The 14385-nt window shown below is 29.2% G+C and overlaps 7 protein-coding genes across 7 annotated transcripts; 2 read left to right on the top strand and 5 right to left on the bottom strand.

The window, feature by feature from the left end:
• Nucleotides 1-815: 815 nt before the first annotated feature.
• Nucleotides 816-4733, bottom strand: TRS120 (TRAPPII-specific subunit TRS120; the record flags this gene model as incomplete). The annotated part of the gene is made up of 1 exon (XM_064858093.1): nt 816-4733. One exon carries the CDS (start codon nt 4731-4733, stop codon nt 816-818), a length of 3918 nt encoding a protein of 1305 aa, XP_064714800.1.
• Nucleotides 4734-5227: 494 nt separating this feature from the next.
• Nucleotides 5228-5866, bottom strand: ADE8 (phosphoribosylglycinamide formyltransferase; the record flags this gene model as incomplete). Its single annotated transcript, XM_064858092.1, has 1 exon — nt 5228-5866. The coding sequence occupies one exon, from the start codon at nt 5864-5866 to the stop codon at nt 5228-5230; it is 639 nt and encodes a 212-aa protein (XP_064714799.1).
• Nucleotides 5867-6904: 1038 nt separating this feature from the next.
• SIZ1 (SUMO ligase SIZ1) lies at nt 6905-9076 on the top strand (the record flags this gene model as incomplete). The annotated part of the gene is made up of 1 exon (XM_064858091.1): nt 6905-9076. One exon carries the CDS (start codon nt 6905-6907, stop codon nt 9074-9076), a length of 2172 nt encoding a protein of 723 aa, XP_064714798.1.
• A 179-nt stretch (nt 9077-9255) lies between these two features.
• STE14 (protein-S-isoprenylcysteine carboxyl O-methyltransferase) lies at nt 9256-9987 on the bottom strand (the record flags this gene model as incomplete). Its single annotated transcript, XM_064858090.1, has 1 exon — nt 9256-9987. The coding sequence occupies one exon, from the start codon at nt 9985-9987 to the stop codon at nt 9256-9258; it is 732 nt and encodes a 243-aa protein (XP_064714797.1).
• Nucleotides 9988-10431: 444 nt separating this feature from the next.
• DFM1 (Dfm1p) lies at nt 10432-11472 on the bottom strand (the record flags this gene model as incomplete). The annotated part of the gene is made up of 1 exon (XM_064858089.1): nt 10432-11472. One exon carries the CDS (start codon nt 11470-11472, stop codon nt 10432-10434), a length of 1041 nt encoding a protein of 346 aa, XP_064714796.1.
• A 633-nt stretch (nt 11473-12105) lies between these two features.
• On the top strand, nt 12106-12849 carry RRP17 (rRNA-processing protein RRP17; the record flags this gene model as incomplete). Its single annotated transcript, XM_064858088.1, has 1 exon — nt 12106-12849. The coding sequence occupies one exon, from the start codon at nt 12106-12108 to the stop codon at nt 12847-12849; it is 744 nt and encodes a 247-aa protein (XP_064714795.1).
• A 279-nt stretch (nt 12850-13128) lies between these two features.
• On the bottom strand, nt 13129-14181 carry ERD1 (Erd1p; the record flags this gene model as incomplete). Its single annotated transcript, XM_064858087.1, has 1 exon — nt 13129-14181. One exon carries the CDS (start codon nt 14179-14181, stop codon nt 13129-13131), a length of 1053 nt encoding a protein of 350 aa, XP_064714794.1.
• Between the last annotated feature and the right edge of the window lie 204 nt (nt 14182-14385).

Here is a 14385-nt window from a genome sequence, read left to right as displayed (position 1 = left end):
ATAGATATTTAGTATATAAGCATATATTATTTTAGTTCTAGTAAATTAGGGATATTTATATAATATCCAATAATACGAAATATGTATTTAATACATTTCTGCACTTCATTCTGTTATATTTTTTGCAATATGTTATAACCTCCTAGAAGAACTTAGTTGTACTATCTAAATTTGCAAGAAAGACTAGATAATCTAATATACAAGGGAGCAGAAAATAAACAATATACACATATATATTTTTGTACAATAATTTTTTATCCCAACTACCATCCATATACTCTGGGTCATATAACTAGAATGCTGTATATTATTTCAGAAACTTTAAATTTACATCTGTCATTAAAACGATGATTTTCAGAATTTAATATTATGATGAGATAACCCTTTGAAGATAAGCCTATAATAGTAGTCAATTTTAGAAATAATATTAATGCTGATTTACTTAGATTAATACATAATCTACACTCTCTTTGTGTTTTTAAATGTAATATTAAAAAAATAACTAAATTAACCCCTCTTTAAATAACCCATATCAATAACAGGTAAATATCCACAAATCAAGGTTCTCAAATTATTATATTCAGAGCTTCTATAAGAGTTTTTACATCTAAACTAGTTGATATAATTTATCTATTTTGTTACCACAACTCTTACGCAACCTTATTAATATTACACAGGCACTCAATGACAAAAGAACATCACTCACCACTAAGCACAAGATATATCGAATAGTATCTAACGTAATGCAAAATAATAAATTATATCAGCTCAATTCAGCTATATACCTACATAAATTAGTAGATGTTGCCATACAATTAGGTGACGTTGATAACAACAATGGATATATCATCTTGCAGAATAGTATTGCGGTCTGCACCAGATGTAATACACACAGATAAACGATATGTTCCGGGCTCAATTGGTAAAAGTTCAAAAGTTGATAATGTCTCACTACGACTTGCCACAAATTTACTCAAAGACCCATTATACAGTACACGCCTATTAGGATTTAACAACGGCCTTGCTGTCTTATTGTCAAAAATCAACAAATTTACCGATACAATATCTGGCATATCCATCAAATCTTTTATCTTAATGGGACTTAGAGATACATAAACTGAAACAAGGTTTCCTTTTTCTACACAGGTTTTACCTGTGCTCATTTGAATTAAAAACAAATTATCACCCTTGTATAAGACAGGAACAATATCACCATTTGAGTTAAAAATGTAATTTTTTATGTTTAATATTCCATTAACTGTATCATCATGACATAAGCTCCATTCACATTTCAGCCTTTGTAAAATATAATCTTGACACCAAAACTTTGTTCTCATTGTGTTCTCTTCAGCTTTTGACAGACCACTTTGAATAAATTGTCTATCCTTGAATATGATAGGTATTGGCTTTTCAGATAATAGTTCTCCTTGTGCTTCAATCCTTCGAACAGGAATAATCATTCTCAATGTATGTTGAGCTTCTACAGTATATTTTTTACTTTTGAAATCATCAAAAAATGTTTGTAAAGATATACCATCAATCCAGGAATTACGAATGTCTACCAGTAATAAAGAATAATCGTAAATATTCAACATATTGTCACCTGTGTTCTCGTGAAGCTTTTTTTGAAGATACTGTATCCAATCTGTATCCACTTTTTTATCACTAATATCCTGACTCAATAAAATAATATCAATATTTGAAACTTCCAGAGATTTTTTTATAGTTATTTCAAAATGACTACTTAACTCTTTTACAAACAGGTGTAAACCATCGTTAGTTTTCATCCCATATTCCATAATTAAATCAAAGTTCGAAAAATCAGAAGGAGCATTACCTAGATCTACTTCTAAATGCAAATCACACATCTCATTGGGTTCCATTTTTGAGGGCAAATTATGTATAGTTATACACTTTTTTTTCAATTGTTCTAACTGTTTTTCAAAAAAATATAACTCATCCGGTCGTTGTTTCTGCCAATAATCTGGACTTAAATTCTTTTGTACATTCGTAACTATGTAACATTTCAAATAATTTATTGGACAATTTAATGATTTGTTTATTAGCTTTAAGTAAAAGTCACCCTTCGTACCATCCAACATCATAATACAATTATCTGTCATTCTAGATGTGTTAATAATGCCTAAGCATGGCTGTTCAGGTAATATTTTAAATTTAAAGGAATGTTCCAAAGAAACTGATTTATCTGTATCATATTTTGCATTAATTTCATATTCTTTACTGGGCATTTTAAATATAGAAAGCAATGCAGATCTTATATGTAGTATCTTACCATTGGTTTCCTTTTTAAAAATTAAGGGAATATTAATAAAAGCAGTTGATTCAGGATCAACAACAAATGAGTTATCCATGGTGATATTACTCTCACCTAACATGCAAAATTCTTTTATATTGTCTAGTAAATCTATGTTTGTTATTAATAATGGAAATTTATAACGATTTCGAATAGCAAAACATACCTCTACTTTATCATTAACCAGGTATGTATCGAAAGAAAGTTCATCATTATTCTTCGATATATGCCGTTCCTCTTTAAATGGATTAAAAATTTCTTCTGTATTCACTGTTGATTCAACATCATTCTCTACAGAAATTTTATCATCTTGAATCTCTCTAATTAATGGCAATAATGATTCTTGATTATTATCAGCATCTTGTCTGATTATTGTTATGTCCTGCAAAATGTTTCTATCCCAGTATTCTGTAACAAGATTCTTCTCTATACTACTTTTAATGTTTTGAAGAATGCTCCTTTGTTCTTCAGCCATTAAAACATTTTCATATTGAGTAAGAAGTATAATTGAATATTTTACAACATATTTTAAATTATCTAATCTTTTGCTCACATTAATTACTAATTCTAAAATATTTTTTTGCAAAGTCAAACAAACATTATTATTTTTACTTATTCTGTCAAAACTGTTGTCCTCAACTTTATTACACCCATATAAATCCACAATTCTATCTAATAAGAGCTCGAATTCCTGATGCCACATCACATGTTGTGATGACTTAAATAATGATGTAACGAATAACTTTAAAACGAACGCTTCTTTTTTATTCAAACCTAGTGTTCTATAAGTTGCTGCTGCTGTCCAATATACTGCAGATTGTAAGTCAAGAGTCATAGTACAAATCTCTAATTCGAACAAACGATTTACATAATAGTAAACATCAGTTGGTGTAAATTGGACAGGATCCCAATTCTCTAAACTATAGGTTCTTGTTCTAAACATATCTGGATTAAATGTACTGCTGATTATACTTTTAATCACTGATGGCGAAAATTGATCAATAGATCTTTGAGCTTTTACAATAAACATCAAAATTTTCAAAAATGTATCACAATAGACTATTTGTGGAACATATTCATTGTTGTGAGAAAGACTCAACTCGTAATAATACAATACTTTATCACTTATTAATTTAATTAACTTAGGCAAATTAATGTCTTCTACTGGGATATTACCAGTCAAACAATTATTTGAATAACCAGTATAATTATTAGAGTTATTAAATACAAGTGAATTGCGAGGTGACGCTGTTTGCAGTTGCAATGATGTCACCGAAACACTATTTCTTGGTGTTGAAACCTTGGAAGGAGTTCCTTTATTTTTAGTATTAATATATGAATTAGAATTATTGTTACTATTTCTATCGTTATCAATATCATTATAACTATTGTTTATCTGAATGTTTAATGAACATACGATATCAATTATTTCTGGGATAACAAAAGAAATATTAAGGTAAGACAAAAGAACAAAAGTCATTGAAATCCCATCCAATGCTGAACCCAACCATAACAAATCTCTAACTTTGTATAATAATGTTATGGATTCAGTAAAGCTATTCAATGCATCCAAATATCTACCTGCTAATAGTTGAAAATTACCTAAGATTTTCAATTGCCTACCCTTTGATCTTTGTTGCGCTTTGGATTCAGATGATGTCAAGGTTGATGTCAATTTAATAGATGCAGAACGTTTTAAATTATTTGTTGTAATTTCAAAAGTGGATAATCGTTTAGATGTGGTTGAATTTTCTATAATAGAATTTGAAGAATTTATTAACTGAGAATTTAAGACAGGTCTTTCTAGATATTTATTTATTACAGTCTTTTTAATTGAATTACCACCGACTGTTCCAGGAGATCTTAAAGTAACATGCTTATACGAAGAATAATAACGATTCAATGCGATCAAAAAATCTCTACCTATATCACATAAAATTGTCTCTAAATTATCAAATTGCCAAATATTAGTAACGAAGCAGTTATTTAAAGTATTAATATCATCAAAAGTTTTATCCTTTGAAGCCGTACAATAGATTAAATTATGCGATATTATTGTAGGATATTTATCTTTTAAAATGTTGATATTTTCAAGTGGATCACTATGATCGTTAACCAACCCAATAATAATGAAAGTCTTCCTAAATGGTTCAAAATCATAGAGAAATAAATCCAATTCATTATTCCTGTTATAACTCAAAGTATTAAAATTATAAAACAACCTTCCGTTAGGAAACCCCTGTGGATTAAATAAAGTTGAATCAATGGGAGTAATATCTAATAATCTGATTTCATCAAACTCTTTAAATTTATCTAAAACTTGTAAAAAATCCTTCCTTTTCCAATTACCAATTGGTACTATTAAAGTTCGAATTTTGCTTGGTCCTATAAAACATGGATAAGGTATCACAGAGTCCATTTGATTGTATATTTTGTTATATAGTATACTAGTATGACTATTCCTTTTTTTGTTTTTCTTTTTTTCTCACTTATTCTTCTCTAACTTTTTACCTGTCTATCTATCAAAAATTTTTAAAAATTTTAGAATTGTATTTTCAACGATGCAGAAATATATGTATATATATGTATATATATAGAATATGTGCTTTTAGCTGGGTTCTCATGCTGGTCTATGTACATACATATATTCTTTTTGTATATCTTAAAAGATATGTACAACGACATTTTCAAATTGTCCACAACTTTCTTCGATTTACAGTTTTTTATTTTCCGGTATATTTTCTAAAGAATATGGATTGTTTTTTTTTTTATTTTTTTATGAACAGAAAAAAAAAAAAATATAAGACTATAAATTTATTCTATAGTGAATGAGAACAATCTATGGACAACAAATAGAAAAAAAATGCATGTACAAAAAATACATAGAAATGAGAATAATTACAGACTTTATTTTTATAAAGAGTTTAAAACTTTAACCGTAGCTTCCACTATTGCTTTATGTTCTGCTTCATGGACACGATTTTCATATTCTTCTAGAGTTTCTTTACCAGGAACTATCTTTAATTCCTTAATAATAATGGGTTCTCCTTTATCAACTTCTTTGATAACGTAATGGACCATACAACCGGCAACCAACGGCTGATTAGAATCTTGGCATTTCTGCCATGCCATCTCGATAGCGTGTGTAGTACCATCAAATTGTCTTGGCAAAGCAGGATGTAAGTTTAAAATGGGAATATTAGAGACTCTAGACAAGAATTCTTGACCTAAGATCAATAGCCAACCGGCACAAATGATTAAATCTGGTTGATCCTCATTGATAAGCTTAGCCAGATCGATCTCAAATTGCTTTCTTGCTGATTGACGTGCTTCTTTATCATCCTTAGATAAGTTTTTGGTATACTGGTATAAAGAATGAATCTTTGTTGGAATGTTGTGATTTGAGGCTCTTGTTAAACCATACGCTTTTTTACTTGAGGAGATAACTGAGCAAATTTTTCCATTAGCCAGTAAATTTTCTTCTTGTGCATCAATCAATGCCTGTAGGTTGGATCCTGATCCTGAGATTAAAACTGTGATTTTTTTAAACATGCTTAGCTATGTTGAAAGTGAAAATGAAAGCGAGGGTAAACAAAGTAATTAACCTCACTACGGTCTCTATTTGATGTTATCATCATATCACGAGATAAAAAAACAGACACACTGACAGGCACACACAAAAAAAGAAAAAATAAAAAAGAATAAAGAAGAAAGAGAAAAGAACAGAGATTAACCTATATGTAATGTAAGAGAAATTCAATTATATAAGAACATACTGTTAGCCACCAATTCTACATGTTTTTGAGATATAACGATAATATGTCCAATACTTGCCTATTTACTTTTTATCAACCACTAATCAATCAATCATTAAGATCCATCATAGTAAAACAGTCCTTTGACTCTGGTTTTCAGACACTGAGAAAAAAACAAAAACAAAAAACAAAAGAAAAGTTTTTCCAACAAAGCCACGATCCACGGATCCGGAGTGGATGTTACAAAAAGTATTTTTTTTTTGTTTTTTGTTTTTTGTTTTTTGTTTTTTGTTTTTTGTTTTTTGTTTTTTGTTTTTTGTTTTTTGTTTTTTGTTTTTTGTTTTTTGTTTTCCTCTGTGTCCAAAAAAATAAAAAAACAAACTAGGGTTGGTAATTAATTTAACAAACTTTACTTGTCGTTGTTTTTGGTATATATTAGGGTTTTGATAAAATAAAAGTCAACAAATATAGCACCACTGAAAAAGAATAGCAGGAAGTTTCTCCTTTTCTCAAATATTATCCATATACAGGTCGTGCATGCAATTTTTTCGACTTCTTCTCCTTTTCTTCTTATCTTATTTTTTTATTTCTTTTTTTGTCTCTCTTTCTCTCTCTCTTTACTCTTGATCTAGATGTTCTCGAGGAGGAGTATTATGTGGACAACGTTTATGTATATTGTCCTTTTCAAAGTCAGCTGGTTAGAAATCTAGATTTCGACTTACTAGAAAGCATGTTAAGACTTATTTCTTTTTAGCTCACACTTGCCTTCTTTGAATGATATTATAGTTTTGATGTAGAGACTGTACATTTGTTGATGAATCCCGCAAAATATTAAATGACTAGTATTGAGCCTCGTTGGTTACGTAAAAAGAAAATACTACTATATTGTACGTATCTACCTAAATTGAAGAAGAATCAATTGATTCAAATTTGTAATCGATTCGATATCGAAAATTCATCTTTAAAAAATGACTTAATCTATAGACTAAACAACCATATTCAATCAAATATCGGCTCTTCTCTTTTAAGTAAAGATGCGATAGATTTCATGCTTTATCAATTAAAAAAAATTGTTCCTGAGAACGTTCAATATCGAATAGACAATTTGACTACTGAATCTCTTTTATTAATTTCGTCTTCATCTCCATCTCTATCTCCATCTCCATCTTATTCTAAAACTGCTAATTATAATCACAATAATAATAATAATGACAAATCGGTTCCTCTTCTAAAATCCGAGGAAATTAGAAAAAGAAATTCAAGATGCTTAGATCATAAAAAGATAATCTCTTCTCAAACAAAACATCCTTCAAAAAGCAACAATATCATAATCAACAACCACAATAATAAAATATCTTATTCTTTTCCTGAATTATCATTCTATCCAAGGATCAAATTATTGGATCAGCCTTATATATCTCCAATCACAAATAAGAAATTGAAGAAAAAATTTAATATTGAATTGAATCAACAACAATACAAGGGTATTCAAAGTAATGAATATAAGATTTTCTTTTTTTGTGGTGCTATTCCAATAAATATCGATATAGACAGCGACAGTGATGATGATAGTAATAGTAGCAGTAATAGCGACAATGAGAAACATGAAGTTATTCAAATAAGTTTCCCTCAAACGTATCAATTGATCAATATGAGAAATGGGATCTCTTTAGAAAAATATGCTACTACAAACAGTAAGAAAAGTCAAAAGTATAAACCTATCGATATCACAAGCCTCCTATCAAATGAACAACGTATGGGCCAAACACCATTACAATTTTCTTTCCATTTTGTTCCCTCCATGGAATATTATATGTCTATCTATCTTGTTCGTGCAATCAAAACAGATGAATTAGTTTACAATATCACTCAACATACAAAGATCTTAAGGAATGCAACACTATACTATCTAGCTAAAAGCCAAGATACTGAATTCGGTCTGCAGACCACGTCACTAACACTATCACTGGAATGTCCAATATCTGGTTCTAAGATAACCACTCCAATTAAATCTACTAAGTGTTCCCATATAGAATGTTTCGATGCCTTTTGGTATTTGGAGTCCCAGAGACAAATTGAGAATGGTCGTTGTCCAATTTGTTCAAAATTTATTAAATTTGATGATCTTTCTGTATCTGAATTTATTGAAGAAATATTAGAACAAATTCCCACGCGTTGTCGTCGGGTTCAGTTATCAAATGATGGCTCGTGGGAACCAATCATTGATTCAGACGATACAGATGAATCAGAACTTGAGGATGAAGATAATTTAGCAACGTCAATCACGGTGAAAAGACAAAAAACTTCTTCTGAATTAGAATTTACTCCCCTAAGTACTAAGATGAGCAGCAATATAACATTCACCAATGATAGTGAAAATGAAAATGCAGACAATGACAAAAGAAATTTTTCTCCATTAGTGCTTGGAAGAGTACCTAACATATTAGGGAGTACACCATTAAATAAAAACAATTACAAGGGACTTCCGACAACAAAAACGTATCATAATCTTGCTGCCATTGGTTCATCTTTGGATGACGATATTAGTTTAATTGAAGATTCATCATCTATTCTTATTAATGAATCCAATATCACTCCTATTCGTTCACAAAGTAAAGATTACAATTCTTCAAGAACATTTAATAATACAGACAGCATATTGGAAAATAGTATCGATAAGTCAATGGCAACATCCAACTATAGTGGATCATCAGTGATACATAAAAATATTGGAAAATCTACCGATTTTAATAACGATAGTAATACAAATATATTAAGAAACTTTTCCATATCTTATATGTCAATGCCAACAGAACCACCAAGACTTCCTGATTTACCAAGTTTACCGTTGAAATTTACTGATCAACCTATACAAGATCATACTAGCATATCGAAACAGCCTACAAAAAAACCAATTTTTGTTCCATTTAATTCTAAATCTAATGAAAGGAATGATAGTGCAGTACCGCAGAAGAGACAGCTCTCCGAAGGCAACATATCAGAATAATTCTTGCTCTATTTATTGTCTATTAATATCTGAATTTACAAATTCACCAAATTTGTAGACATTGTTGACCATCTAATTATAGATTATTATACAAAAGTGTACATACCTACATACAAATGTGCTATTTATGTATTTGTAATATTAATGCATACTTCATTTACTATCTTCATCAATAAAATTTACATAAATGGAATCCATATCTTAACTGATTGTTTATACTTAACATAATCTTGACCAAAAAAATCAAGTAAATGACGTTCTTCAAAGGATATTCTTCTACTAAAGAATTGATGTAGAACAATGCAAAATCCTATAAATGTGATTGGGTTTAATAATGTTAATTGTGTTCCAAGTGCCCACAAATAGAAACCAAAATAACTTGGATGTCTAAGCCATGAATACACACCATGAGTTACCAACGTATGATCTTTCTCTTTCTTAATTTTAATATTATGTGAAAATGATTTTCCAGCAGTGTACATAGCTAATGATCTTATCAATTGACCAACAACTACTGATATTATTCCAATTACTGTAAATACTTGACAAAACTTAGAAGAATTGTAAGCTTTCAATTTGGGACAAAAGTATCCTTCTAATAAAAATTCTAAAACTGCCACAACATGAGCCATTGTATACTCAATACCATTATTTAAAAGAAAGGATTGACTATTGACCTTTTTTGGATTATATTTTGCAGTGATATAATATTCCAAAAAATGAAATAATGCTAGAGATAAGATGTATAGATTGAAAGGTTTGAACTGAAGGAATGGTATTGAGCCCAGTGCAACTCCAAACAAAATACCTAATCCAAAAGATGTTTCTGCAATTTCATGAGGAACATTGTCTCTTATATCAGGATATATATCGTTCGTACAGTGCTGACATATCTTAGAACTGTTCTCCATTATTCCTTCTTTAAAGAATGTTTTGAATCACAATTGTTGCTTTCGTTTTCCTTTCCGTTTCCTCACCCACGCTTGATTCTGGTGATTATTACTAGGAATTCATATTTTCAATAGTTGAATTCCGTTAAAGTTATCATTAGATGCCATTAATGTTACAGCTACATTTGTATCCACATATATATGCATAAAGTGTGTGTGTGTATATATATTCATTGGAATCACGTTTTGGTAAAATTGAAGAATGTTTCAAGTTTTAGATTAAAATCTTGTGAGACAATTGTGTAATTTCCTAAAAGGGATATTTACAAGGAGTACAAGAACATTAAATACCAATAGGTTTAGATCAATCGATCTTGTAAAAAAAGAATATTTCTTGATTTAACTTAAACAAAAACACTAAAAATATACATAAAAATAAATATGAACATTTCTAAATAGTATATATTAATTTTCTTGAGGATTAGAGGATCTTTCCCTGGTGGTTGTTAAATTTTTTCTTGAACTAGTAGCCAGATAATCTCTTTTTGGAATATTATTATCAGATCCCAATGTCTCGTATCCACCAAGTCTTTGTCCACTACCGAATGTTCTAGTAGTAGTAGTAGTAGTTACCGTAGAGGTGGAAGTACCTAATCTTTGACCACCATTTCTTTTATTGACTGATTTAAGCTCATCTAATTTTTGTAAATAATTCCCACCAAACAAAAATTCATATCCCCAAATAAACCATCTTGGTGCATGAAATTTACCAGTTGGTACGACACCATACCATTTATCTTTTTTTGCAATAGATCCATAAATGGGGCCTAAAGATCTTGTATCCAAACAATTAAATATATATGCAGCACTAAATCCAAGTACCATCAGAATCAAATCCCCACCAAATACAAATGCTACTAGGCCTTGTAATAAAGGATAGAATTTCCCATAGACTGGAAGTATCCCGTAGAACCTGACTTCTACATTGGAATTATCAATAGCCCAGGTTAAAGTTAAACATGCATCAAATGCACAGGTCAATACCAAAGGTTGATATTTTCCATATATGATAACACAACCAGTTATTATAAAAGTGGAACAAAAAAACAGATAGAATGCAAAATCGATAGACGTACTATGGTAACGGGATACCAAAAACCTATCATTCTCTAAATGTACAGCTCTAGATCCCAAATTATACAATTCCATAATTGCAGACATTGCATTGGATGGTAATAGAAGAAAAGCAGTATATAGTCTCCACCATTGTTTATATGCTAAAACTTCATTAAATTGGAAAACTAAATAACCTATGTTAATTAATTGTAATGAAGTTAAAGAGGTCAGAATTGTCATTAATAATATGATAGTTCTAGACACAGGGGGAATACTCTTCCACATACTTGAAAAAGTTGGTGTTTCTTCTAAATTACCAGTCCCGGGTGAACTCCTACCATTTGTATTCTTTTTTCTATTCGTGTCATCAATAGTGTAGAAATTCTTCATTGGTAAAAGTGAATTTTAATAAATAACTATATGTGGTTGTTTTACAAAATATATCCAATTAGGTAGAATTATAATAATAAACGGTCCAAGTAGTTCTTTTATTTTCCAACTTTCTAATGGCTTTTCTCAAATTATGTATATACACATTCACACCCAGTGAATTTAAATTAATTTTAATGTCTCACTGTGAACCTTAATCTTATATAATGGATATTATTTGAACTTTTTATTGTGATCACTCAAGTTAACTTCATAATGTCCTTTTTTATCATTGATGTTCTTTAGAATTCGAAAGTCCTCACAACCGGAAAAATGTCTCGAAAATTGTAAGATGGAAAATATTTTTTTTACTATTTTAAATTTTTGATAAATAAAAAAAATTAAAAAAATAACTTAGCTCATCGCATTTTTATATTATAGGAGAATGCTTAAACATAAAAGTGATTAGTAACTTTTCTGTAAAACAGCGATTGTTACGTATTATTAACATATAACTTATATTCTATAGACTGTAAAGTATACTATATTATTGTAAAAAGAATTCACTAAAGTTAGTAAAATAAAAGAGCAAAAGGACAAAAGAATAAAGAAGAAGAAAAAGAAGAATAGAAGGCTTATATCTAACAAGTTATAATGGCAATTAGAACAAATAGACAAATTCTTACAAAAGGTAAGAGTTATGCTAATAAACAAGCAAAGAAATTTGGTACTGATGAAGTGACTTTTGATAAGGATTCTAGACTAGATTATCTTACCGGATTTCATAAACGTAAATTGGAAAGGCAGAAGAAGGCTCGTGAATTTAACAAAGAACAGAATAGATTAGCTAAAATTGAAGAGAGAAAGAAGATTCGTGACGAAAGAAAGCAACAACTAGAACAACAGTTGTGTGAATTTAAAGAGAGTTTAGAATTAGAAGCAGACATTGGAGAAGAATTAGATAATGATGATATTGATGAAAAAGAGAGTGATCTAGAATCATGGAATGGGTTTGATGAGGAGGAGGAAGATAAAATCAATCGTATAAATAGCAATGGCAATAGAATTAAATCTATACTGAAAAAAGGGCAAATCTCCACATCGGTCTATGATGATAATACAACAGTAGAAATTGAAAGCTTGGAACCAAACGAAAATTTTGAATATTTAGCAAAGATTAATAATGTGAAATTAGAATCCTCTGAAAAAGTTTTAAATCAAAGTTTAATAAGGGCCAAAAAATATGCTAAGTTCTTAGGAATGGGTGATACAGACATCGGTGACAATAATGATAGTAGTAGTAACAAAAAGAAAAAGAAAAAGAGGTTTAGATATTTAACTAAAAACGAAAGAAAAGAAAACCAAAGGAAGGCATATAGAAATAAGCATAGACATTAGTATTCCATTCTCATTTATTTTGATTGTCTGAAATCTCCCGTATCTTTTTATTTTATCGCATTTTATTCGCAGAACGATCTAACATTTCACTATTTTAGAATATACAATATACATATGACTTTAAAAAATTTATAAATAAATAAATCTATATTTCTATATATACGATTATTGTACCAAACAAACATTAATATATCTACATATTTTCTTTTACAATATAATCAAAAGAAAGATGATTTAAAATATATTCATATATTGAGTTTTTCTTTTCCCATATGTCTTTCACGACTTTGGCATTGGTCTAGAGATATATTCAGATTCTAATTTGAAAATAACCCATTGAGCTCTTCTTAATATCTCTAAATATTGTAATTCTTCATCAAAAAATACAAATTTTGAATATTTTCCTAAAAAAATCCACAACCACCAAAACCTTAAAATAAGATTTGTTAGTATAGCAAAATAATAAGTATATCTTTTAAAAACCATTTTATTATGACCTTCTCTTAATGAAATAAAACTTGGTATATTCCAATCCATTTTGATATCCCATAGGTATGAGTATGTAGAATTAACTGTAAGAAATAACATTTGAAAGGTTTTAAATTTTGATGAAGATAACATTTCAGGATGAATCCTTAAGTACCACGTAAAGATTAAGATTGGTAAATTACAAGTATATTTTAATGTATTACCCAACAAAGATAAATTTCTAACAAATTGGTATTCTCGAAGACATTGAAAGATTCTAATGAAGGATGGTAAAGAAGACAATAATAAATCAATGTCAGTATGTGGGCGATTAAATAAAGAATGTGTAAAAAGTAAAAAATCAATTAATGGTCTTGTAAAAGATGTTAAGGAATCAGATAATAAAATGTAGACATTTCTCAATTGAGTTGGTTTGGATTCAATAAGAGGCAATCTTTTAACTGCATACCTGGTAATTACAGATTGTTGGACAATGAAAAAGACCAACAACAATAATTGACATAAGGGGAAAAGATGAAGCATTAAAAATGGTAATGTACCCCATTGCTCATTACTATCGGTGGTATTTTGAAATCTGTGGAATAAAAATAATGTAGTAATATGTAATGGTATCATAAGTCTAGACATTTTCAACGCAAATCTTTGTACATTTTGGATCAATTGTCTATTAGTAGGAGACGGATGCATATCATGAGGCAGCTTTATCTGTAAGACAGAAGAAATGTTAACTTTATATGAGTTTAAATATCTTAAGATTCCGTACCATAACCAAATACTGCCCAATAATAAAAGATTGAGTCTCTGTGGTGTAGGACAATTAAAAAATTCTATCAAGTCTGTCATTGGTATTTCGTCATATATATATAAAGATCATAATAATTAAAATTGGAGAATACCCTTTTCTGTGGATAGTCTTTAAGGTGAATAGATATTATTTGACAAACAAATTTAGTATGTTTCTAACTTCTTTATTATATTTTATTGAACAGCTTACGTGTTTATTTGTTTACTTGTTTACTTTTTTTTCCTTGAATTAATTAAAGGAAA

This window comes from Arxiozyma heterogenica (genome assembly GCF_036370985.1).
Source record: "Arxiozyma heterogenica strain weizmannii chromosome Unknown scaffold_17, whole genome shotgun sequence".
NCBI classification, from domain to species: domain Eukaryota; kingdom Fungi; phylum Ascomycota; class Saccharomycetes; order Saccharomycetales; family Saccharomycetaceae; genus Arxiozyma; species Arxiozyma heterogenica.
This window is presented reverse-complemented; position numbering and strand designations above follow the sequence as displayed.